Source organism: Cryptotermes secundus, unplaced genomic scaffold (genome assembly GCF_002891405.2).
Source record: "Cryptotermes secundus unplaced genomic scaffold, Csec_1.0 scaffold1076, whole genome shotgun sequence".
NCBI classification, from domain to species: Eukaryota; Metazoa; Arthropoda; class Insecta; order Blattodea; family Kalotermitidae; genus Cryptotermes; species Cryptotermes secundus.
Window position 1 is genome coordinate 390,813 of NW_019732383.1, and position 27,964 is coordinate 418,776.

The 27,964-nt window shown below is 41.5% G+C and overlaps 1 protein-coding gene across 2 annotated transcripts in view; it reads right to left on the reverse strand.

The window, feature by feature from the left end:
• Nucleotides 1-27,964, reverse strand: part of LOC111867693 — a 43,468-nt gene that overhangs the window by 6,125 nt on the left and 9,379 nt on the right. Inside the window, exons 2-5 of one of the 2 annotated variants that reach the window (XM_033752777.1) lie at nucleotides 21,456-21,646; nucleotides 20,192-20,512; nucleotides 6,694-6,771; nucleotides 116-253 (exon numbers count right to left, since the gene is read on the reverse strand). In XM_033752777.1, the coding sequence (XP_033608668.1) occupies nucleotides 116-253; nucleotides 6,694-6,771; nucleotides 20,192-20,501 (526 nt within the window). In that variant the 5' untranslated portion in view covers nucleotides 20,502-20,512; nucleotides 21,456-21,646. Of the gene's footprint in view, nucleotides 1-115; nucleotides 254-6,693; nucleotides 6,772-20,191; nucleotides 21,647-27,964 lie in introns of both variants that reach the window. The other variant, XM_023857755.1, reaches the window with a different exon arrangement.

Sequence of the window (27,964 nt, forward strand, 5' to 3'; positions counted from 1 at the left end):
TTACTCTTCTGATATAATATGACTGCCACAGTCTAGTCTCATGCTGAGAAGAGAACAACTTCCAACATGGGGCTCAACCTCAACAGTTTAGGAGTTACATGTAATTGTGACTTACACGTCAGGAAATGAATCACTCCTGCAAGTCTCTTGAACATATAGCGAGGATTGCGGAATGTGTAGACTGAGAAGATGAAACCCAGGATCATTAGCATGAGGCTTATGATGGAGAATGATGCTTCAGACCTGGTGTAGTCTGTACACAACAAGGATATAAAGAGTTAAACTTCAGACAATAATGTGACTGCAAGGTCTGTAAAGAAAAGTGTATATTTGACATCTTATTAACTAATATCATGGAGCAGAAGCCTTGTGGAGTTCATAGTCACTCAGCTGGTCATGAAATTCTCCACTGCTCACGCAAAACAAAGGTTCATTACCACTTTCAGAAGAGCCTGTCGCTGCACTGTATCCTGAGTCAGTTGAATCTAATCCATGATTCACACTTCTCACTTTAAGATGAATTTTAATTTTATAGTCATTTCTATGTCTCCCAGTCTCTAGTGATATTTCTTCATCATGATGATACAAGTGTTACTACTTGAGTCAATTTTAACTCGATTTTTCCATCTCATATTCTTAATTAGATTACCCTAACAATATTTCGTGATCACAAATTATTAATCCTCTCATCACATACTTTTTTTTTCATTCTTCTGCAATTCGTCTCTCTTAAGCCCAAAATATTGTATTCGGTTTGTAACTTCACGAAGTACTTTAATGTATGCTTAGGAATTTTAGTAATAGATTTATTGTTTATAATGTCAAGTTTGCATACTAGGAGGCTTGACTAACATAACGGGTCCTACATTGGATGATTGTGTTTACAGGCACTTTGGGTATAGTCTTTCTTAACTACAAGCAACACAGCGCTATCGCTGATTTACACACTTTAGAGTACAAGATTGCACACGCACTAGGATTCTCAGTCTTCACTAGTCGTATCCTGGCAACGGAATTAAAACAGTCTCACTGTGACTAAATCTTCCAATCCCATACTAAGTCTTCGCAGGCCAACCTCTAATTCTTCTATTATTACGAAATTCCCATGGCTATCTCCTACTGACAACTGACTGAATTCCAAAGTCAAAGTCACATTGTGACTGACGGTCAGCCAGTCAGTAAGTCTTGGTGTCAAGCACCATCTGGGGCTCCTGACCAGATATTTATTACTCTTTGACAGTTACAGCCTTTTTGTGGGGCGCCCTCTCTGACGAGAGGACGGGTTTGTCTTTTGTATATGCTGCTGGCCGATGTCAGCGCAATCTTTATCGGTTCCAAGTCCTTTAGAACCCGCGACCATATTTTACTGTTTCAGATTTGAGACTTCCCTTTTTGTCGCCTCCTACAACTCGCAGGGTCGCGGCGGAGTTATTCGACCCCGCCTCCAAATGGGTTTGACTGAATTCACATTCCCGCATTCCACTACAACCTCTGGGCACTGACCATGCATAGAAAACATAGGTCACGTGATTGCTACCCAGCCAGTCCATTTGCCCGCTGGCTGCTGTCTAGCAATGGTCTCAGTACGGACCTACAGAAAACAGGTCACGTGACCTCTACCCACTCTTGTGTGACGTTACCACGGACACAAAGAAAATACTGCTCCAGTATTATTGGCAGCGTGAGTTACGGGCGTTGCCTAGCAATGTATTTACATGTTACAATATAATAGTAGGCTTCACAATTTTCAGTTTCTTCCCATCAGTCTATAAAGTAAGTCTAAATTCTTCATTTCACGGAAAACTTTTATGTCACGGTGTTCTTCGGGGAGCACAGGAAAAATTGATTCTATTTCACGATATCATTCATGCCAGGAATAATATTAAGTTCTATTATGGTTAGCACATATCAGGAAATAACATTAAAACAACAATTATTACATCATATATAATGGGACAAAAGATAAATAAAAACAAATCAAATTAACCTGCTGAAACGTGAAAAGGTCTTGAAGACCGAAATTTGTTTTTTGGGTAGGACATACCAAAACTATAACAAATATATCAAATGACAATATAATATATTAAATACTAAATGCGAATACAATGTAAGTCCCTGGAGGAAATAGGCCTCCGGCAATCAACCAATCAAAATCGTACAGACCAGGAAAAGAGTGAATAGACTGAACATTTCAAGCTCCCACAACAGAGTGGATCGCTCCCGTGGCCGCGCCATGGCTCAAGCGGTTAGTCGCTGGCTTCCCAGAGCGGCGGCACGGGTTAGGTCCCGGGTCTGGTCAAGTGGGATTTGTGGTGGACAAAGTGGCACTGGGGCAGGTTTTCTCCGAGTACTTTGGTTTCCCTTGCCAATCTTCATTCCACCAGTTGCTCCACAATCACCCTCACCTGTCATCTGGGGCTGGTACAATAGGCCAGAAGTGGCCGCAGTAAAAGGGACTTAGTCCCACCCCACTAGCAATAAAAAAAATCACTCTCGTTGGACCTCAGCCGGCCGGAACCAGGAAGTGGAACAGTGGAAGGGGGAAGGTAGTAAAGGGGGGGGGGACGCCCTCTGACGTAACGCAGACACGGCGTTACACTGCTTAAGAAATGTACGTAGCATGTGGCGGGTAAGCCTGATGCCCTAAGCAAAGAATCTTCAATATTAGGTCTTCTATTTGGCAACCGAATATTATCCGGATGGAAGTTTCGTTCATTATGTTCATGTACTTTTTTTGTGTGTGCAGATATTGGGTGGTTCAGTTACATATATACACGTATATCGAAGAGTGGAATTGTAAGGAAATATGTGTGATATCTGGGCAATCACGTTGTACTTTTACCCAGGATTTGATTAGGTTGTGACATGATGATTCTAATTTTAAATCTCCATTATTCGTACACGAGAATTCAATATATTTCTCCATGTTTTTTCTACTTAAGTCCATGGCTGTATTGTTAAATGGACAGAGAATACAGTCACAAATTTCAGTTTCAGGAGGAAAATAGACCTGCTCACTGGAACTAGATCCGAGTCCACGCATGCTGAGCTTCAGGCATATCATCCTTCATTTCGCAATCAATCTCGACCTGACTCTTTGAGAGGAAGCTGTCCGGGGTGATAAGCAAATAATTTGAATCTTTTTTATGGCTGAGAACCTAAAATCAGATCCCCCCATCTGTGTATTTGTCGTGAGCAGAGAAAACTGTAGTGTCTGTCTTTAGATGGCTCAGGTTTATCTCATGTAATATGATAAAAAAAATACCTGCCAAGAATGCAACATGTTGCGCCGTGTGTCCTGATGCAGTAAGGCAAAGGAAATGTGTGGGTCTAAAAGAATTGGTTATTTAAACTTCTGATGGCCGCTTTGTACCAAGTGAACCAGCATAGAACCATGTCCAGTAATAATGAAGAATTTCTAATTCATTCACATATCACAGAAAGACGCACGACATTTATAAAGTTCACCATATTAACAATTTTAGTCAGCCTGTAAAGCATTCTCTTTGTGGCGAGTTGCTAGTGGTGAATAACACAATGAAAGCTAGTTCACTGAGTATTTCAGCTTTATATATCCCACTGAACTAGTCACTCCTCTGGTTTGTTCGTGTACACGACTTACATTTCTGGCATGAGATTTAATTTTCATCGAAGGAATCTGCAAATATTAAACATTAAATCGCAATTTTAAGTGTGGGCAGCCACTATAGGAAAGCCTTGTTAATTTCATCGTCACTCAAACGGTGAACAAATTCTGCAAGGACTGCTGTCCTTGTCACATCTGCTGATATCTTTAATCACACACGTAACAATTATTTGTAATTTTTGCTTATCAACAATGAGGCGACCTATCGTGTTGCTGAACAAAGGAAAATAATCGGTTTTCCTTTTGACGATACTTCATTCCACACTACGCTCGCACCATCCAGAATGCGGGGCTCGACAATTTCCAATAGCTCATTACTCTCTGTAACTCTGGACAGCAAGAATCCTTGCACTATTTTTCAAGTTGTCACAACCTTTGGCAAACGAATCTGAATGTTGCCTCTCAAGATGTGTCTTTATTTTGGATTGGATGAACAAGTTGTTTTGCAAGATTGTAGGACAATTTTCAGACGTCGCTGTCCACGTTTGGCCGAGAAAGAGAGAGAAAATTTGTCGTCATATTTTCTTTTAAGAGACCGCCTACTGGCTTCAGGCAGCATGTTCCTGGTGACGTATTTGACACCAGTTAATTCATTTCCAACACTTGCACTCTCAAATTGCTAAGGTTAGCACGAATAGACGGAAAATTTTCTGCTGAATCTCCTGTTCCCTAAGTTAAGGTGCCAACGTCTTCATGTGCATTTCTTTGCTGGTTGTTCGAGACAGAGGCAGTAGCATCGGCAGTGACAACACTGTCAGCGTTTTGAAGCGACCCAGTTTCCATCCATCGGCCCATTGAAAGAATGGATTTGATTCAACACACAATTCATAACTGCCGGTATCATATTGTCACGTGTATTTGGAGTGTGTGACTACAGACGGTGTATGGATTAGTAAAGTAAAGATATTCCTGTAACAGGCCGTGGAGGCCAATAGGATTGTGAGACGTCGAGGTTCCCTTGAGGTTTCTCTAGACAATCAGCTCAAATTTGGCGGTGAGTTTGTCAGCCTTACGCGCCAACTACCCTTTACCGCCAGGAAGATTCCTGATACTCAATTCCGTTAGAGGCGAAGTCGACCCCAGGGCCACAGTGCGGCTTGAAGGATTAGGTAAATTTAAAAAATCCAATGTCCTCATCGCAAATCGAAACCGCGACATTCCGGCTTGAAGCACAGTTCCTCAACCAACTACGCTACCGTGTGCACCGGGGTATGGATTGGTGATCGGATTCATTGACCACTTTTCTACACCACCCGGAACTACATTTCACAGATCACTGACACACAGACTAATGTCTTCAGTCTATTACAGTCTCCACTAGCAGTTTCCTGACAACGGCTTCTAACAGGGGAAATTCTTCAGCTTTCCGCACTCTGGTCCTTTTGTTACAGCAGCCCGTGCAGATCTCCTGTCGAAAACTCAACTGACTGGGTCCCAGGCTGGCGGCCATTTCACACCAACCTCCTAGTCTTATCTTCCCAGGCTGACTTGCAACTGACAATCGAGCCCTCTCACTCACGAACCAGCTACTTCACGTCACTTCACTCAACTGACCCTGCTTATATTTCGCCACGAACCACATAGAGAAAACACAGTTTTCACTCTTAAAGTCCAACAAGACATCGACCGTTGCATGAGGACCCATAGCGGCGGGAACATGTTCACCGAGCAGTTGCCTAGTGATAGCCCGGGTTTTGTTGACGTGTCTATAGGTCGTTGCTTAGAAACGAGTGTTTGTTTATCGCCCATTGCATAGCAACGGTTTCACTCGTCCGTGTCGAGGTCTCTGCCCAGCAACGGGTCTATATGCCACAATATTTTAAGTTTAAATTGCTGTGAATACTTAAATCTAATTAAATTTTTTACAATTTCACAATATAAAAACCCAAGGATTTAAGTACATGTGCGGGTGGGAAGTATGCAAGTAAAACCACGCATCATCAGAAAAGAATGCCAATTGCGGATTGATCTGAACTTCAACGACAGACTGTGGAAACAACTGCAAAACCAATCCTGCTAGCTGGATCGTGTGGCTGAAAGGAGTGGATGACTGTTGTTCTATAGAGTCTAAGCTTCAGCAATTGTGTTGTCATTCTTGTACTAGACATTGACACTCCAGTCTCTTCAGTTAGATGTTTCACTGATTTTCTAGGTGTAGGTTCAATTCATCTAACTTTTCCTCTGCAAGTACTCAGCGCTCATGATTTTGTTTCTTGTTTCTTAGAGTCCCGTTGATTTAAGTTTATTCATTGAATTGTGAATTGTTTGTCTGCTGGAAACTCTTTCATCACGAATTTACGACAAAAATTTCAACGACATTTCCAGCAGATCCGTATTTCACATAGATGCCATACAGAGATATGTGTTGCTCTCAAGTATACCGCACCACGACGTAACACGCTGCTCACTAATAGTAACTGAGAACAACTGGCTAAGGGAGCTGATATTTGCTGCCCACTGCTGACAAATCATAAACAAATTCCCACGCATAAACCTCATTGCTCAACATGAAACATAATGCCGTCAAGCGACCCACAAAATGAATAATTTTCTTTAATTCTAAATGTTATCGGACATCAGACATAACTCATTCGTCGGCAAATTTCGTATGTGCCTTGCAGCCGGCCGTGCACCGGTCGACGTGAACCGGCCAGCATATGTGTAAGTAAGAACCTCCCTGTATATCTGATTGGGAATTTCATGAGTAACCGAACGACTATAAGCTTTTCATGAAGGCTTCCGCTCCATAGTTTTACAAAATATAAAAATAACATAACAGCCACATAATTTGCATGACCACGATGACGTTACAAATTACAGAAGTTCATAATTAATGAATGTTATTATTTTAAGACAAAAGAAAATGCTATATTTTCAAGACGGAATCGGGCAATGCAGTTCGTAAATATTTAGATTTACCTGAAAGCACGAGACTTCGAAAATCTTCTACTGTGGAAATTAATAAACATAAAGAGCTGAATCTTACAACTAAGATTATAAACTCATTATAATTCCAATAATTACACACTGAAAAAATAAGTACTTACTTAAGATAGTCTTATCTATCGATGGATCCAAGCGGATATTGGTATCTGCTGGAAACATGGCATGAAACTTGCATTTTTCTGGAAAGAAAAATATATCACTTTTAGCAATTAAATAAATTATTTTGATTAAATGGCACTTGGCTAGGTTCCTCAGAGCGCAGTTATGTTGCCTCACGGATCCTCACGCGCCGAAGCCTGGCGAGCAACTGAAGTAATGTGGACGAAGATATACGAGCACAAGTAAAAGCCAGACGAGTCTCCCGACGAGCACAAGCCTGGCGAGCACGAGCACGAGTAATGTGGACGCGCCTTAAGACTCATTCTTGAGTAACAATATTCTCCTCAGCGTTAAATACCCTCAGTCTGTGTTCTTCCCTTTTTACTTTCCCTCGAGACTTCAATTCGTATGCGTTGGTTAGTGCGCAGTTGGTATCTACTCCTCTTGCGCTTCTTCGGCCCTACTGTAGCGATGACTTATTCTTCAAAATTCTTCTGTATATTTTCTGAAATTTATTCAACGTGGAATTTGTTTGAGATACAGGATCTGACATTGCTTAAATTAAAAATTTTAAATTTGCCTGTCTCGTAACTTGTCATATCGTCCACATTACTCGCGAGCATAGCGAGTCACACGAGCACGAGTAATGTGGACGCGTCTTAAGGGTTTGCGGGGCCCCAGGGATATGAAAAATGTGGTGGGGGATGGGTGTGTGCTTTACTGAGAGCGAAGAAGAAACAGAGGAACAGTGAAAAGAAAACAAGTAGCTTCATAATTTGTACTCTTCGTAAAACGTCATTGGGACCATCAGATCAAGGAGGATGAGACAGGTGGGGCTACATAGCACTGATGATGGGATGAGAAATTAATTCAATATTTGGGCTCAAAAACTCTAAAAGACGAGAGCTCATACGATATAAAAAGGTAAAGAGATCCCTGTAACAGGCCGTGAAGGCCCATAGGGTTGTGAGACGTTGAGGGTCCCACATTTTTTAGATAGTCGGCCCATAGATGGTTGTAAATTTGTCAGCCTTACGCGCCGGCCGCCCTTTACCCCCAAGAACATCCAAGAATATACCTGATACTCATTTCTGTTAGGGGCTGAGTCGACCCCACCTCAGTGCCCTAGTGCTCTTGGAGGGATTAGGTCAATTTATAAAACCCAATGACCTCATCGGGATTTGATCCCGCGACCTTCAGGTTTGTAGCATAGTGCTAACGCGCGCCCCTTTCTTCCGATAAGCAGACGTAATATTAAAATGGGTCTTAAAGAAATGAAGACCGGATTCAACACAAGATTTATATCTTCTGGTTTTTAATGCCGTGTGGTCTGTTGAAAGTCAAACGACATTTCGACGGAGAATATGACCACCATCTTCAGGAGCGAAAATAGTACTCTTCTTAACCACGCCTGTAGAACCTCGAATCCTACATAGAATTCGACTGGCTCACGATGGAGTTCGTTCTCGTGAACGCGGTGTTAAGTCAGTGTATCTCAGAACAGAAGCGGAGCTTCTTGAATAGCTGAGAGCCATCAGCTTCTCATGAAGGACCCCACTCAATGAAATTAAGAGTGACATATGACAACGTTAGAAACCAATCTTCTGCAAAATTTTTCACCAATATTCATTGTTCTTCACTGTAGCGTTCTCCCCTGTCTTCAGTTCATTATAAAATGAGAAATAATTCCTTACGTGTGGGGTACGTCTGACATTCTGTCTGTGACCTAGTAGGAGCATTTGTACCAAAGGACAGATTCTCTTTAAACTCCGTGTGGTTGACTTTCACTAAGAATTTCTAAGCAAATCCGATTTTCAGCCATACTGATTCATATTCATACATAGTTTACGTAAAACTATAAATGGACCATGCAGTGTATCCCATAAACCCTTTTCACTGTTCGTTGAAATTCGATATGGAACGAAAACAAACTCTGTGGGCTGTAGTCTGCAAGCGAACTATACCGACAGGGCGACCGCCGCTTGTCGGCGAAGTTAGTGCCAACATCTGCGGATAGAGGGTGTCGAGTGGTCAGCGCAACGGATTTCCACGGCCGTTAATTTCGGTTTTCTAGACCGGAGTCGCTATTTCCTTGCAACAGCTTCTCCGTTCCAGACCCACCACTTCTAAGAAAATCTGGTAGCGCCGAGAATAGAACCCAGGACCTCTGGATCTGTAGCCAAAAACTCTGAACACTAGTCGACAGAGGCGGTCTTCGATAGGGAACACTTCCATCGAAATTTCTCTGCCAATTCGATTCCAGTCAGACCCCTCTATATTAAAGCCTAGTCTGTGTCACACCATACGTGGAATTATCCAAGTACCCCATATTCTCCCTCCAATTCCACTAGTAGATTTTCAGTACTTTGTATTTCATTATTCTTATTTTAATTTAAAATTAAGCTGCGACAGCTCAGTCGGTATAGTGACGAACTGCGGGCTACACAGCAGGGGTTCGATTCCCGGGAGGCCCAAGAGATTTTTCACTGATATACAGAGTCCAGACCGGCTCTGCGGCCCACCTAATCTCCTATCTAATAGGTGTCGGCAGATTTATTCACGGAGGTAAAGAGGCCATAGCGAGAAGCTGACGACTCAGTCCCATCTAAAGCAGAAGTCAAGAAAGGATAGCTACATTTTCAGTCCCCAATATATCTTCCTGGCGTGGTGCTTAATTAATTAACCACAGGGACAACTTTACCTTCTACCGTTAACATTTCTTATTCTTACATAAAGTACGCGTATTAAATGTCAGAGCTGGGCAACGGCAATTCTGTGAACACCCCTTTATAGCTCTTCTCGACACTGTCAGTATTTGGAACACATTTCGTGGAATGGTAAGAAGCAGGGCCCGGATTTTGATGACATGTCATCTTTTTTTCCTTGTATCCTATGCAATGCTCTTAAATATATTAATCTCGGATATGAGCTGCTGGTTACAGAAATGTAAATTTTATAGGTAATTTTTATCATTTTTTGACATTTTTAGGTTTAAGGTCATTTTTTTTCATTTTGGGGGTAATTTTTTGGTATATTTTTGGACTTTTAAGGGTATTTCTTGTCATTTTTGGCCATTTTAGGGAATTTTTCTTCATATATTATCTGAAATGTGAATAACATGGAAGCGAAGTGTTCTTTCTTTTCTCCTTTAGGTCATTTTTCTGGATTTTTCGGTCATTTTATAGGTAATTTTTTTAATATTTTCAGGTCATCAAAATCCGGGCCCTGCATATTACATTTTGGGTCATATTTTAGGTAATTTTTCTGGATTTTTTCGGTCATTTTATAGGTCATTTTTTTTTAAATATTTTCAGGTCATCAAAATCCGGGCCATGGAAGAAATAATGAATGGTTAATTGTAAAGGATTTGGAAGAATGCCGTCGTGTTGTAATTGAAATAATTTTATGGTTCACTTCACGACGTTTGCCAATATCTAAACTGTATAGCATCCAGTATCGTGATGATTTGTCAATGAGAAGCAGTCCTGACCCAATCGAGATATTATTCCGAAATGTACTCCTCTCCGATTGAATGTTGCTCCTGCGAGAACGTTATCAGCGCTACTCTGGAATATTAAGCAAACCCGTGTCTGGACTGCGTGTCGTGCAATTGCCACGACTGGGAATACACGAACCCATTCCATGTCTACACTCACATGCACACGAGTGCACACTGGCACGCGCGTTACACACACTCAGGTGAATACACGTAAAAGGTAAAAAAAAAAGTTAAAGCTATCCCTTAACAGGCCGTGGCGACACATAGGGTTGTGAGAAGTCTAGACAATCGCCTCATACATGGAGGTGAGGTTGTCAGCCTTTAGCGCAGGGCGCCCCTAACCCCTCCAGGAAGATACCCATTTCTGTTAGAGGCTGAGTCGAACCTAGGGACATAGTGCGGTTGGAAGGATTAGGTATATTGAAAATCCATTGATCTCAGTAGGAAACGAACCCGCCACCATCCGGATTGTAGCATAGAGCCTCAACCAACTATGCTAGCGCGTGCCCCACACAAATACGTAGAACTCAGATATACAATAACACGCACGCACACACGCACGCACGCACACACACACACACACAAACACAAGTAAATATGGATCACATTTGCATCACTGGGACTCCAGTATTAGAATAGTGACGGTATTTATTGTTCATAAAGAACACACGTGTCGGCTGAACGTATGGTAGATATCAAAGCACGGTTTTTCAAAATGGGGATCGCGACCCACTGTAAGGGGGGGGAGGGCAGAACTAGCGGAGTTGTCAGGAATTATTTAAAAGAATGCTATTTTTTTATTGCTAGTGGGGTTGGACTAAGTCTCTTGTACTGCGGCCACTTCTGGTCTATTTTACCAGCCCCAGATGATAGGTGAGGGTGATTCTGGAGCAATTGGTGGAACGAAGATTGGCAGGGGAAACCGAAGTGCTCGGAGAAAACCTGCCCCAGCGCCACTTTGTCCACCACAAATCCCACTTGACCAGACCCGGGATCGAACCCGGACCGCCGTGATAGCAAGCCAGAGACTAACCGCTTGAACTATGGCGCGGCCCCATTTAAAGACAGTCACAGCCATGTGCAGCTCTGGCAACTTAGTACAATATAATCATGGAACGTTCGTAAAACGTAGCTACAGCCGGTGATACATTTCACTATTTTTTTTAGTGACCGTACAGGAACATTTTATGGCTTACTGTTGATATAGTTATTTATGTTCCTGATGTCACAGTGCATCATGGGGGCGGGAGGGAATTCACCTAAATTTGTGTGTTATTTTACGGGATAAAAGGATCACAAAGTTTGCAATACCTGCAGCGTTGGATTTGGGGGTTGAATTTTCTCGTTTCAAGTCTTTATTTCTCTTCTTGATTTCGTAACTGAGTTCTTTGTACACATTCAGGAGGCCGTGGTCCCGTTCCAAGGCTGAATATTGTGATTGAAAATTTCCGCAGTTCTTCTCAGTCATTCAAGATAAATTAAGGTGTAGCATCTACAATAGATTCCTTCTACGTCTTCACTTAAGCCATCACTCACGAGCCTACAGCATTCCTTCATTTCCTTTACATTACAGCGCAGGTTGCCCAACGTATCGAACACCAGAAAACACCTATCTAATTTTACGAGTAATTTCTTAAGTAACTAAACTCCTTCGTATTTCTGTAAGAACGTCAGTGGCTGCGGGGGGGGGGAGGAAGTTCTTACTGACATTCCACAGAAAAAGCACGGGCCAGGAAACACAGGGCCCAATGCATGATCTCTGCAGAAATACGGTAACGGCAATTACACCTCAGTTTGTAAACGAAGCTCAAGATCGCTTAACGAGGCCTGTGGTTGTGTATGGGTGTGAAACTTGGTCTCTCACATTAAGGGAGGAACATAGACTGAGGTTGTTTGAGAACAGGGTGTTGAGGAGAATATTTGGAACCAAGAGAGATGAAGTGACAGGAGGTTGGAGAAAACTGCATAATGAGAAGCTTCATAACTTGTACTCTTCTCCAAGTATAATTAGAATGATCAAGTCAAGGAGGATGAGGTGGGCAGGGCATGTAGCACGAATAGGGGCGAAGAGGAATACATATAGGATATTGGTGGTAAATCCAGAAGGAAACAGACCACAGGGAAGACCAAGCCGTAGGTGGGTGGACAATATTAAAATGGATCTTAGAGAGATAGGATGGGATGGTATGGATTGGATTGACTGGTTCAGGATAGGGACCAGTGGAGGGCTCTTGTGAACACGGTAATGAACTTTATGGTTCCATAAAATGGTGGGAAATTCTTGAGTAGCTGTAGAATTGGCGGCTCCTCCAGAAGGGCTCAGCTCCATGAGTAAGTAAGTAAGTAAGTTGTCTAGAAACTGTGGGAGCCTCGATGTCTTACAACCCTATGGGCTTCCAAGGTCTGTTACAGGGATAACTTAACTTTTACTAACCTAGAAATATTATTTGGAGCGCCTCTTTGGTTCTTCACTCATTCTTTGCTCTTTGGATACGTAATTTAAAGCTCATTTCTGACGTCTGTCTTCTTGAAATAATTCAGTATACTGACAGATGGTCTTCCGACCTCATATTTGCCTCCTGTTTCGTAGTAATTTCTTTAACTACATTACCGGCAATAAGTTTTTTCCAAATTGTAACGGATTTCATCAACGCGTTTCCAAGCAACAGTTCTGTGAACACGCAACAGTAGAGGAAACTGTGTTTTCTGTAATCCGATCGACGCGCCAACAGACTGTCTGGATAGCGATTACGTGACGTGTGTACTGTATGCTCATGTCCGTTCTGTGACTGTATAAGTAAGGGTGAGAAAATTTGATCAAAGCGGACTTACTAACACAGACTATGACTGACAAATGACAGACTCGACCTCTAGTCAGAGAGGGCGCCCCAAATGGACAGGACAGTAACTTTCACACAAGGAAAAAAAATCTGGTCATGAGCCCCAGCCGGGGCTCGACACCAAGATAGACTGACTGACCGTCAGTCACAATGTGACTTCGACTTTGGTTCACACCACTTACGAGTAGTACGTAGCAGCGGCAGAAGAGAGCAAATAAGAGGATCGCAGTAAGCTGTAGGAGTATAGCGACAAGCTGGAGTACATCAACCAAGCAGTAAGCTTGAGGAGTACAGAAGAGTACAAGAAGTCAGCCTGTGAAGATTTAACGTGTGCTAAAGTGCAGTTATTTTGGGAGTGTGTGATTTAGGGAGCCTTCTATAGTTCCTGTCTTATAAATTCGTGAAGATTAGTGGAGATAGACTGAAGAGATTAGCGTTGAGTGATTTGTAGTGTGAAAGCCCGTAATAGTGTTATAATTATTTATATTTACGACCTGTATATTGTAAATGAATCCAGTTACCAATCTGAAGCCCGTCTTTAGTCGCTGTGACACGTCACATATTCTAGCGTTTCTTGAGTTGTCTAATCGTGCAGGCCCGTAATGTGTTTCAAACCCCCGTCACCGTTAATTCCTGCCTTCTTGTGCTCACGGCATCCCATATCTATGTTACACTGACGTGTTTTAATAATCACTTATTATTAATAATTGTACAAATATTATAATAAAAAAAACTCCGTGATTTTAGTCCGCAAGCGAACTATACTGTCCGAGCGACCGCCGCTTGATGGCGAAGTTAGTGCCAATTTTTGCGAATAGTGAGCGTCGCGTGGTCAGCGCAGCGAATCCCCACGGCCGTTAATTTCGGTTTTCTAGACCGGAGCCGCTATTTCCTTGAAATAGCTCCTCAATTATCATCACGAGGCTGACTGGACCCCGTTCCAGACCAACTACTACACAGAAAAAATCTGGTAGCGCCGGGAATCGAATTCTGACAACTAGACCACAGAGGCATGTGTTATTTGTTTTAAGATTGATGAATATATCGTAAGTGGATTCTAAAGAGTTCTGTCGATCGTGTATAACACTCGAAATTACTGGGATTTTTGGACTTAATTTATCATCTGATATTCCAAAGAAAATATTGTGTTCTTCAGAATACCGGACGTTGGACAGAATCCAAAAGCCAATTAATCACGAACCTACTGTGATTTTAATCTTTAAATACTAATATTTTAAAGTTCCAAGTATAATTAGAATGATGAAGTCAAGGAGGATGAGGTGGGTAGGGCATGTAGCACGAATGGGGAGACGATGAATGCGTAGAGGATATTGGTGGGAATGCTAGAAGGAAAGAGACCACTGGGAAGATCAAGGCGTAGGTGGGTGGACAATATTAAAATGGATCTTAGAGAGATAGGATGGGATGGTATGGATTGGATTGATTTGGCTCAGGATAGGGGCCAGTGGAGGGCTCTTGTGAACATAGTAATGAACATACGGGTTCAATAAGATGCTGGGAAGTTCTTGGGTAGTTACACAGCTGGCGGCTTCTCAAGAAGGGCTCAGCTCCATGAGTAAGTAAGTAATATTTTGAAGTTTGAGATCGCGAAATTCTTATTAAATCCCGCAAATGGTTTGCTACTAAGAGACATTCATTAAGAAAAGTTTCCTGTTTATTTTTGGAAGTGTTTGTCGCGTAAAGCGGTTCAACCTTGGTAGCAGCCATTACGTTGATGACTGAGAAGTGGCTGGGGCGACTTCTATGCTGCGGAGTTGAACGCACTGGTAAAGTGATGCGACAAATATATCAATGTTGATGAGGGATATGTCAAGAATTAAATGTATTTTCCAGGCTCGAATATTAAACGTTTTACGTTATATATCCATTTGTGACCTCTTCACGCACTCTTCCTCTTATCACTAATGTTACGAAAAATTTACACTGCAACACACTGTCTGCTGTATCAACATGTGGAAGCAAACCTTTATTCACGTATTTGTGTTCTATATATATGCAGTGATCTGTTTACAGACAGACGGTGGGGGCGTCTCAGAAAAAATCTGGGATCGAAGCTTTGTGTACACATTAATGTCCCTGACGCAAATAAGTTTAGCTCTTTCTAGAACACAATCTAGACCCACAGAGCAATCTGTGGGGTAATTCTGGAAACTTTTATATGCATTAAATACGAATGACTGCCAACTTAAAAAAATCAATACTATTATTATTATATTATTGTCCTTGAACTTCAACTTTTATGGATTAGGAGTCTGGCCTCTTCTAATTCAGAATTACGCAGAAAATATCAGAAAATCACATAATTTCTCTGAATACAGAAACATATTTTTAAACTCCCAAAGTTCTAATGATTGTTTCAAAATTTCGTTGGTTGTGTAGGTAATGAATTTTGTAATTTAAATTCATTTTAGCCTTTTGCAGGCAATTAACCGTGTCGAAGACAATTCATTTTCTGGCATTTCTTTATGCCGCACATCTCTGTCATTAACAGAGAAACAGAATTTCGTTCCACTGTCATTTCGGGCTAAAAGGTAAAAAGTAAAGTTATCCCTGTGCTCAACGAATTAAGCACTAGGCCGAGAAGGCGTATGGGTGAGTAGATATATAGCTCAATATTTTCTTGAACTCGGCACTAGGTGGAGGTGAGTGGTCAGCTTCCCTTTCCGCCTGCTTTACCCCCGGGGAAAGAGCCCTTCATACACATTGGATAGGAGGTTGGACGGACCCCAGAGACGGTATGGGAGATTTGGAGAAGATAAATTTCTTGACCCTTCCGGAACTCGAACTCCGACCCTTCAGTGGTCCAGCTAGTAGGCAGTCGCTATACTGACTACGCTACCCCGCCTCCTCTGTAGTTCCGAGGTAAGGATTTCTAAAAATAATGGGGTTGCTGCGAAGAATCGAAAGAATTTGAACATGGGATTTACAACAATACACAGAACAATAAGGGCATATTTTTAAAGAGAAATTGCCATGTAAATTAAAACTGGAAAATATATGACATGTTATGTATATTATTAATGTAGACATATTTTCCTAGGAAACACAAGATAAATATAATTCATATTTTACTGCTGCTTCAAATGGCATCTCTTAATATTTTTTTTCCCTTGGCACTACAGCCCCAGTGGACCTAGGCCTACCTCCATGAACTTCTCCGTTCACTTCGATTTTTCTAGATCTTACACATTCGGTAGGACTCCTTGGGCGAGTGATCAGCTCGTCGCAAGGCCTCTACCTGTAGACAAACACAGAAAAACGCACACAAACATCCATGCCCTGAGCGGGATTCGAACCCACGATCCCCGCTTCCGAGCGAGCGAAGACAGTGCATGCCTTAGACCGCTCGGCTACCGTGACCGGCTATCTCTTAATATTAGCCAGTACTAATATACTAGACAGAACTGTAAACAATGTTCCCCTTATGAAACCTTCCTTTGATACTGTTTTTAACACTCGGTAATACTAATCTCTTTAGATTTTTCCTTCAATCAACATAACGACATACAACCTAACTGGTATATGTAGTGGGGATTAAGTGATTCAATTAGCACCATTATGTTAACAGCTCTCTTTATTTGGCGTTGATAATAATTTTAGTTGGTCTCTTGCCTAAATATACGAATAGGCCTATAAACTAAGTACATTTGAAACAAAATGCTGAGCAAAATATTTATACGTAAGGAAGAGACATCAGAAGATGATGTGAGAAATTTTCATAACTAAAACCCTCATAATTTGTACTCTTCGCCAGAAATTATAAGAACTATCAAATCGGAGTGGATAGTGAAGCTGTCATGTGGGAGATGAAAAATACGCACAAAATTTTAATTTAGAATAATGAAGACAAATGACCACTTAGGATACCTCTATATAGATGACAGTGTAATATTAAACCGATATTCAGGAATGTGAAGAAAGCAGTCTTCTGGGATTTGGCACCGTGTATATGTGGTGTTAACCGACGTTTCGGAGGAACGTATCGCCTTCATCTTCAGGGTAGAAGGAAAAATATAAGAAATCCGCAAGCGAAGAGACCGTGAGAACCGGTAAAAGCAGACTGGTNTGAATAGGTGACGATCAGCTTCTGAACAATGAATCTGCTTCAAATGATAATTTCATACAAATACAAATACAAAAATAACACCGTCTAATGTGACTATTTAAGTTTTATCATTTGAAGACTCATCACCCTTACATGTTTCGATCCCTACGGATCATCCTCAGAGGACATCAATACTTTTCGGAAACTACTATTACAATAGATGTTAATTATATACACATATAACGTCTGCAATGCACAATGCACACAGTGTTCAACCTTTCACATCCACAGCAGCCTTTCTGCTGTTAAAACTTTTTAAAGTTTCTTAAAAACTTTTTTAAAAACTTTCTAGTTCAAGCTCAAAATTTATAAACCATGCAGGTTCGTGTCAATTCTCCTATTGTTATTCTTGGAGGGGGCTGATCCTGTGCCGCCTGTCTATCTTGAGAAAGGGATTCTTAGTATTTCCATGTTTATTCGTGGTCTGCTGTGTTGTTTACACTACTAATTTAATAATTAATAGTATATTTTGATAATACTTCTACCTTGACGGGTTAGGTTGCCTGGACTGTTTCCATTCAGAATTAATTATGTAATTATGAAACTTATGGACAGTCGGTGTGACTCCTTGGACGGAGGATCAGCCAGTTCAAAGGCATACGACAACACGAACACAAAGAAACACACATGCCTCAATGTCTCCAGTGGGATTCGGTCCCTCAAACCCGGTATCCGGGACATTTCTTACTGCGGGCTGCGCAAGAAACGTGATCGGCTCTTTTCATAATTAGTAGCATAATATGAATCTTTTAAAGTACTTTATTATCAGTTTGTTGAAGATATTGAATTATTATCCTTTACGAAACATGGAAACATCGGGCAGATCTCCACCTCCCTCATCAGCGTCTACTGGGTTTACAGCTGCAAGATGGCGTGTAGCGAAACAGCCTTTGGCAGTACGAATGGGAAAGCTCGTTTTATCGCAATAAGGGAACGAGCAGAATGATCTTCAGGTCTTTCACTATCCTTCAATAGATAATACTATAACTGCCTAAAGAGCGGGTTGAATCAAGACCATCTATCGACTAAACAGCCTTCTTGACGAAGAACCCAGTGTGTGCATATATAGAACGCGAAAGAACTAGGACTTGTTCACTTGCGGGCTACAGGCCACGGAGTTATCAGTTAATTACTTTCGAAGACGGCTTCTTTACGACTTTGCGGACGGTAGGCGTCCATTGCTAATTAACTATGTAAGTAAGTAAGTAAAGCTATCCCTGTAACAGGCCGTGGAGGCTCATAGGGTTGTGAGGTATTGAGGTTCCCACATTTTCTAGACAATCGGCTCACAGATAGCGGTAAGGTTGTCAGCCTTACGCGCCGGCCACCCTTTACCCCAAGAACATTCCAAGAATATTCCTGGTACTCATTTCTGTTAGAGGCTGAGTCGACCACAGGGCCATAGTGCGGATGGAAGGATTAGGTAGACTGAAAAAGAAAATTCAATATCCTCATCGGGATTTGATCCCACGACTTTCCGGCTCGTAGCATAGTGCCTCAACCAACTACGCTACTGCGTTCCACCAATATTAAGTACATAGACTTTTATGTAAAATACCCATAATATAATTGCAGATTCTTAACCAACTATACAAGAAGAAAACAACACTGCCCGGGACCCCAATCTCCCGGTGACAGAAGAGGCACGAAGACACGAACCTTAACGTTTTAAGATCTTAAATATTAATAATTTTTAACTCAACTATTTTTTATCTTAATTACAATCTTTATATAAAACTTTAATTCAATTTGATGTACTATGATCAATGTAACAGTAATTTCCTCAACATGTTGTTTCGCTTTCTGAAGATGGTCACAACTGAACGAAACATGTAAAGGCATTCATACAAAAATATATTTGAGTCACGCTAGACGGTGTTGTCAAATATTCTATAGTTATCTTGAAAACCTGAAGGGAAGAGGCAACATGGCACACACAGGAGTAGATGGAAGGATAGTGTTGAAGTGTAGGTGTATTAAGGAAATAATATGTGAAAAACTGGACTGGATGCGAGTATATCAGGACAGGCGCTAGTGGTGGGCTCACGTGATCAAGGTAATGAGTCTGTTCTTGCTTTATGGCTTATTTAACGACGCTGCTAATACATCGGTTTAAACAGCGCTGAATGACTGAATGATGGTAAATAGAGAGTTCAACGTGATATGGATGGAAGGAACTGCCTGGGGGGCCGAGAGAAGCAACGAACAGCCTCAATTAGAATGGTCTGTTCCCTGCCAATTTTCCAACCAGACACGTCCCAAAGGCAAGGAAAATTATTACCGTCTGAACCAACTAAGGCAAATGTAGAATTATCCCTGCATTTAACTAATTAGTGGGCATGCCGTAGCGTAGTTGCTTGAGGCACTATGCTACAAGCCGGAAGGTCGCGGATTCGAGTCCCAATGAGGTGTTATTCTTTTCAATTTACCTAATCCTTCCAGTCGTACCATGGCTCTGGGGTCGACACAGCCTCTAGCAGAATGAGTACCAGGGATCTTCCTGGGGGGTAAAGGACGGTCGGCGCTCAAGGCTGACAAACTAACCGCCATCTGAGTCGATTGTCTACTGAAAGTGTGTGAGCTTCGACGTCTCACAGCCTGTTATAGGGATAGCTTTATGTTTTCCAACTTTTTTAAACTTAACTAATTATGCACCACGCCATGAAGACATATGAGGGAGTGGAGGTATATCTCCACCATTCTTGACCTCGGCATTAGATGGAGTTATGCATCAGTCGCTTTAGCCTCAGGAAAAGATCCTCTGGTACCCACTGGAGAGGAGACTGGGTGGGCCTCGATACCAGTCTGCATGCTGTGGAGGAAAGGAAATCTCTTGCCCGAATTGAGAATTGCACTTCGGTCGTCCAGCCCTTAGCTCTCTCACTAAATGTCTCGGTTAAAATCGTTTGTTCCTGTAAAGGGCAGGGAAATACCTAGACTGTCCAGTCAACCACCGGTTTATCAAGGACTCCACTCCAGGGAGTTCGTTACCGTCACGAATGACCCTGAGCTGCCTCTCGCTGTGCTCTACTTACTGAAAAGAACAACACGCCCAGTGACGTTGACAGGTGCATCCTCGGCCCTCACTGCGACGCCACCTCCCAGGGTTGTGTTGTAGGTAGTACGGCAGATTCTCCATAGTCCGGAGTGACTACGCAGAAAGAACCTCTTGGTTTCATTCACATAGATTCCGTTTGGTCCACCGCTGACAGTGAACCACCAGTCCGTAGAAACTGCCGCTATCCACAGTATGACGGACAGACCAATCATCACTGTGCATGCAAAGAGCACCCGCCTTTCGATCACCAGTTTCTTACTTAATTCTTTTTCCCGTTTGCTACCCATCTTCTTTTCTTCTACAAAGGAATTACACTAAAAATAACATCTAATTTACACAGCAACTTTGTTTTCTTTTTTAATTAGCGTTTGAGTAATATGTGTGACACCAATTTGTAGTTAGTATCTGGCACTTCTTGCACGTCTAGTATTTTGGCAGTATGTTTATCAAGATAAATTTGTGGCATGTGATTTAGATGAAAGGAAAAGCTACATCTACGGGTAATTAGCACTGTGAAATGAAACAGTTAATAAAGCTAGTCGTGTTTTCGTATGCCTCAGCGGTCGCAACAAGCTTGTAAGAAAATTGAAATTTCTCGATTTGTAACACAGTCTATGTTCTTCTTGTTTAAAATTCATCAGAACATTTTAACAACCTCTGAGCTTTGGTTATGAATATTTGCACGTAATTAACAGAACGAATGTTAGAGATGAGCCCTATATTTAAAAATTTGACTGAAATACAGTATAAAGATGTTGGGTATATTTCGGATTGTCCAAATTTTTTTATATATATTTAAAGCAAACAGTTCAGTTCACACTTCTATCTTCTGTACAATTCACTGCATATGAGAACTCCCGTTTAATCACTAGTATAAATTCGAGCGTTGCGGATGTGTGTTCACAGACTGGAGTTTCGCCGATAGGAAAAGAATGTCTCTCGCCCCTGTTTCAAGTGAAATATGGGCTGATTTCAGAAGATTCTTGCCCTCGACTCACACTTCTATTTCTGCGTAAGACTGTTTACACGCAGGATATAAACGTTTCGTGCCGGTTAACAGGAGCTCAATAGGCCCATTCCATTATTTTTAAAACTGAACACCCCCCCGAAACACTTGATCAATAATATTACCATACACGAACGTTATCACAGCACTCAGAAGCTGACCGCATGTAAGATCACGAAGGCTTATATTTTATATAAAATATCTGTCGTATTTCTTGATATGATATGAGATTCACCTCTGTAAAAACGATTTCACGGATATGTTCCCGCTCCGGTGGTGGCAGTGGTGAACTGAAGATTGTTTACTGATGGGGCCAGATCCATTTAGACGGCCGTTTCTTTCGTCCCCCCTCCTTAGCTATTGTTATAGCTGAGTCCGGGCATCGCGCCAGACGCCAAGTTCAAAGTCGACGTGCCAAACTGAAACCTGTGAAAGTAGAAAGCGGCATTTATGACGCTTTTACATTACAGAGAACTGTAAAGTGAATCGATTGAAGCAGCTTTTACACGTAACCAGTCCACGAGGGTTGGAGGACGGGGATGGGGTTTGTGTTCTCGTAACCTCAGAAACAACCACAATATTCTTTCTTTTTTATTACTTCACGGTATTTTAAATGCTTACAATGCCTTGCTATTTTTTTATACTTTATTTAATTTATTTCGTTGTTTTACTGGAAGAAAAGCTGATGGTGGGAATTGGAGTGGATTCGCCTGGAGGAGTAATTTTTCTGGGCGGTGTTGAAAGAGATTCGTCTTGTCTCCGTTTATAAGAAAAATTCTTTGGATTTACGTATTACCTAAGGACAGTAATATAATTTCCAGAGTATTCCGGCGTGGCGCTAGTGTTCCGGCACTCAACTGGGGTGATAGCGAGCTTTTGTTAATTTTTCTTTTAGGGGGGAAAATGTAACAAACTGATTTTTTTCGGTGTTACACATTTCTCGTAATCCCTCATATGAGTTTCATTTGTATTTGACTTTGCCATGTGTGATTTAATAATACGCGATTTTATTATATTTTTCTTAGATTTTAAGTCCCTTTCTTCCGTTATTCCAAAAAATGTTCGTTTTGTAAGATTGAAGGTTTTCACTGCGGTGAATATGAAGAATGTCGTATTCTGGGATGTGGCGCCGAGTAGATATTTTGTTAACCGACGTTTCGGAGGAACGTTTCGCCTCCATCTTCAGGGTACAAAAAATCCGCGAGCGATGAACCAACTTGACTGTAGAGTCTGTACAGTCTACATATTCTACAGTCTACAGACAACTGCTCACGCTGGTTCATCGCTCTCGGATTTTTATACCCTGAAGATGGAGGCGATATGTTCCTCCGAAAGGTCGGTTAGCAAAATATCTACACGGCACCACATCCCAGTGGACGGAATTCTTGAGTGCTAGTTTTATTTTACCTGATTTCCGATTATGACGTTAAGTAGGCAATTCGGCGTCTTGGTCCGTCGAAATGTGTCAGTCTAGATGAGATCCACAGTTTTATCATTAAAGGTTGCTCCGAGATTTTGCCCATTTTTTGAGACACGTTTTTAATATTAATTTGTATCGAGGGAAGTTCCCACTCTGTGGAAGCAACCGACCGTCGTGCTTGCTTTCAAGAATGGCAACAGTGCTCTAATTACTAATTACAGACTAATCAATATTTAACAATTTTTCCAAAATTTTTGAAAGTATAGTAAATAAATTTCACATATTTCAGCATAATTTTATTATATCAAAGTCTCTTGCAACCAATTTACTTATTTAATTATACTCTATCACATTTTCTGTCACTTCACAAAGGCAAACCGATTCAATTTATTTTTACTTTATCAGAGCTTTAGATAAAATTCCTCATACTCTTTTGCTACATAAACTCAGTAATTTTGGACTCTCTGATCGTTAAATTAGTTGGTTCCAAAGTTACTTATTATCTAGATTTTCTGTTCTCACTTTAGGGAAGCCTTCCTCACTTTTTCCCTTGCTGTCAGGAGTGCCACAAGGCTCCACTTTGGGATCTCTATTGTGCATTATTTTTACAAATGATTTATGAGCAAGAATTCTTCCGAATTTCTGCTCTTTGCTTATGATTTAAAAATATTTCATGTCATAGAATCCGCCGATGATCATAAGTTACTACAAGACGATACATACTCGGTACAAAAGGCCGCGCCGTGGCTTAAGGGGTTAGTCGGTGGCTTCCCACCGCGGCAGCCCGGATTCGATCACGGGTCTGGTCAAGTTGGATTTGTGGTGGAAAAAGTGGGGCTGAGGTAGGTTTTCTCCGAGTACTTCGGTTTCCCCTGCCATTCTTCATTCCACCAATTGCTCCACAATCACCCTCAACTATCATCTGTGGCTGATACAATAGGCCAGAAGTGGTCGCAGTACAAGGGACTTGGTCCCACCCCACTAGCAGTCAAAAATACTCGGTACAAAGCGGTGCAATAAAAATTATATAACATTATCATAATCAAAACAAATATAATTTATTTTACTCGTGAAACTAACCGAATCTATTTTAATTACTTTCTGGGAGATGCATTAATCGTACGAACTGACTGTGTAAAAGATCTTGGAATTGTGTTAGATAACAAACTGCATTTTCACTGCCATGTTGAATAGTTAGAGCCGGATGCTCAGAAGCTCTTCGGGCTAATTCATTTCATCACACATAGGATGTCCGGATGAAAGGTATCCAAAATGAAAAGTGTATATCTCGGAAACTAATTGTCATACACTTATCTGGTTACGTCATCGGAAAGGAAAACTCTGAAAGTTCTTTTTCTATGCCCAGATTACGCGCAAGCGCCGCCATATTTTTACCGCCTTGTTAGGAATCACCTGGACAGAGATATAGCTGGGATATGAATTGGCAGAGGTGGACCAATCGCTTGGCCTCCTAGGTAGCCAGATTTAACCCCAGTGGATTTTTCCTTGTGGGGTTATGTGAAGAACAATGCCTAGGAGGTTAAGATCAACGACCTGCAACACCTGAAAGCCCGCATAAGGGACGCTGTGGCTACGGTAACACCAAACATGCTTCAAGTCTGGATATTTTTCGTGCAATCAAGGAAACCCACATTTAAATTTATTAAGAATTTGTAATGGTGTAACCCAATCTGTNAGCCAGATTTAACACCACCGATTTTTTCCTTGTTGGGTTGTGTGAAGAACAATGCCTAGCAGATTAAGATTAACGACCTTCAATACCTGAAAGCCCATATAAGGTACGCTGTGACTACGGTAACACCAAACATGCTTCAAGTCTGGATATCTGTCGTGCAATCAAGGGAACCCACATTTAAATTTATTAAGAATTTGTAATGGTGTAACCCAATGTGTATAATATATTCTTTCTGAGATATAATGATTTTATTTTGGATACCTTTCATCTGGACACTCTGTATAATTTATCTTCCTTGGATATTCTAAAATGCTAAATATTACTTTAGTTATTTCAGAGTTTGAGTACGCGTCTGTTGTCTGGAATGACTTTACTTTAGCAGATCCTCATGAACTGTAAACATACATAGAAACTTTGCAAACTTATGTTCTAATCGATTTATTTAGTATACCTACTTTTGTAACTGTGAATCAATGCTGAGAAAAGACAGGAAGGTGATGAAGGGACGAATACGAAAGAGATACAGAGAAACGGAAGATATAAGGAGGCAGAGAAGAATGGCGGATATGCAAGAGATGAAACATTTATAAAGGAAATAAAGACAAGAAAGGGGTAGGGTGATGAAGAAAGAAACGATTATCTCCATGAAAGCTGGTGGGTAATATAATACGCTAACATGAAGAGCAAAAACGCTTTCTCTTGTTGGAGTGCTAATTTATCTGCAAGGGTACGCTGCCATGCCATGTTTCCCACTATGAATGTGTGTTCAGGTTCGCATGAAGGCAGAAAAATCGAAATTCTGAGCTGTTTCGCTGAGAGCCACGTGATGTTCAGATGCTCGTTGAACTGAAACCGAAAGAGTTTGGGAATCCCCGAACAGTCTCCGGATCTTCTTATCACTTCCCTTTCAAATATCCTGAATAATTTCTCTTTTATCTCTAATTTCATATAGAAAAAGAAGTAACATTGGGATTGTTTCATGCGACACGGAGAGGCAGATAATTTTGAAATGAAGGGTAACAAGCGCACCGGAGAGAATAATAAATTAATTTCTCGAAATGTTATTTCTTTCATGCATAAACTTAATTTATTTACTAAATGCAATCTCTTAGGGGGCACAGATAAAAAAAGTAAAATTGTCTCTGTGTTTAACTAGTGTAGCACGATGGCAAGAAGGCGTATGGGGGAGCAGATTTGTACATCCACATTTTCTTGATCTTGGCACTAGTTGGAGATGAGTGGTCAGCTTCACGCACCGGCCGCATTACCCCGGGGAAAGAGCACCCGTTACCCATTGGATATGAGTTTGGGTGGACCCCAGAGCCGGTCTGGAAGACATGAAGAAAATTCTTGACCTTTCAGGGATTCGAAATCCGACCCCTCAGTCGTCAAGTTCGTAGCCAGTCGTTATGCCGGCTGCGTTATCCCGGCTCCTGGGCTTGTAGGGGGACATACAAGATGTCGATGAAGACTATTGTCTTCAGCTTTCCGGCAAGTGATGTCATATCCAAAATAGACCTCAACTGACTCACAGTGACACAAGAATGACGGCCAAGTTTTATCCTGCACAACCAGCAAACCAACTACTATCCAATCATAATAAACAACAACTACACCGAATCATTGTACAGTACGAAAAAAAGAAAGAGTACGACGGAGTTTTCGAAGAACACGTGAATTTATTTCGTAACGGTAAAAATGTTGTAATGTTTCTACGAGCAGACAAAATCAGATCCTACGTATTACACGTGCTTCTCTGAACATTGTACACATCTCACTGCAACACATGTAGTTTGTGTACAAGAATGAAAGATTAGATGCTCTTATTTTATGTAGTTCAGCGATTCCTGGCGAACATAAACTTTTCTCCGTCATGTTCTGGATCGCTAGGCACTCCGTCATCACAAGACAAGCTGAAGAAGAAGAGCGCGTGGGAGCTGCCCACATTCAAGCAAACGTTACAGTGACAACTCAAGAATCATTGCTTAGCAACGGCGAGTAAACAGTCGTTGCTAAGCAGCGAATGGTTCCTAGCTTGTGATTGGCTAGCACTCGATCCACTGTGGGTGGTTCTCACAGACACATACTGTTGCAGACTTTACCTAGTAACCACCGTTTACTCACCGTTGCTACATAATTTATAATCCTCATCAAATATTATCACAGTGACAGATTCAACGCAGAAGAGATTGGAAAAGCATGTAGCACGCTTAAAAGAGATGTGAAGTCCGTACAAAATTTTGGTCGGTAAACCGGAAGGGGCCGGTCACGGTAGCCGAGCGGTCTAAGGTATGTACTGTCTTCGCTCGCTTGGAAGCCGGGATCGTGGGTTCGAATTCCACTCAGGGCATGGATGTTTTAGTTTGTGTGAGTTTTTCTGTGTTTATGTACAGGTAGAGGCCTTGCGACGAGCTGATCACCCTCCCAAGGAGTCCTACCGAATGTGTAAGATTTAGAAAAACCGAAGTAAACGGAGGAGTTCGTGGAGGTAGGCCTAGGCCCACTGGGGCTGTAGTGCCAAGGAAAAAGAAACCGGAAGGGAATAAGCCAATTAGAAGACGTACTAGTAGGTGGGAGGATAATATTAAAATTGTGTGTAAATGAGCTAATGTGAGAAGACGTGGACAAGATTCATATGACTCAGGATAGGGACTACAGAACACGGTAATGACATTTCAGTATTCCGTAAGACGGGATATATCGTGACTAGCTGAAGAGCTTACTGATTTGTCAAGAAGGCTCTACAGAATGGAGTTAGTCTTGAGGCACCTGGAAACTGAAACCGGAAGAAAACGCAGAGAGGTGACAAAAACCAAAACATTTTCTAAAAAGTAACTTGTTGCTTATGTGATAATATTAAAATTAATCTTAGAATATAAGGTGTAAAAGTGTGGGCTTCATTCAAAGTTCTCATGACAGTGCTCAGTGGCATGTTCCTCTGATGCACGGAATTACAGGTCAGGTTCCATATAAGGAGGGAACTTCTCGCCTGTTAACTTATCCTTAAGGAAACCATCTCTGTTATTATTTTCGGGGACATCTGTGGCCCTATTGGACACCCTCAATTAAGTCGTAACAAGAAGAAGAATCGGTCCACTTCTTGCTTCAGGGGTGAGGGCAGGCTGCACTCTGCCAAACCTCGTGACTTTTTTTTTATAATAGCAGGGTGTGGATCAATATGAGCGGAAGTCCATGAATTTTTCTTGATAGTAATTCAAAGTAGGCCACGTCAGTTTAATTTCGCATATTTTTCAGTTAATTACTCACGAATTCTCATGCTATTCGAAAGTACGCAGCCCGACCAAGTGACAGTGTTGTTAAATAAATAATAAATAAATAAAAAATGCGTGGAACTGTGCCTCCACTTCCCCCCACTTCTTCATGGCTTGTTGCTTATTAATTTTAACACAAAGACTTTAGTTGGTCAAGGTAAATTATTCATTTTGTTTGCTTTAACCGGGAACATTTTATTTAGAGGCAGGATAAACGAAGACTTATTGCTAGTGGGGTGGGACTAAGTCCCTTGTACTGCGACCACTTCTGGCCTACTGTACCAGCCCCAGATGATAGGTGAGGGTGATTGTGGAGCAATTGGTGGAATGAAGATTGGCAGGGGAAACCGAAGTAC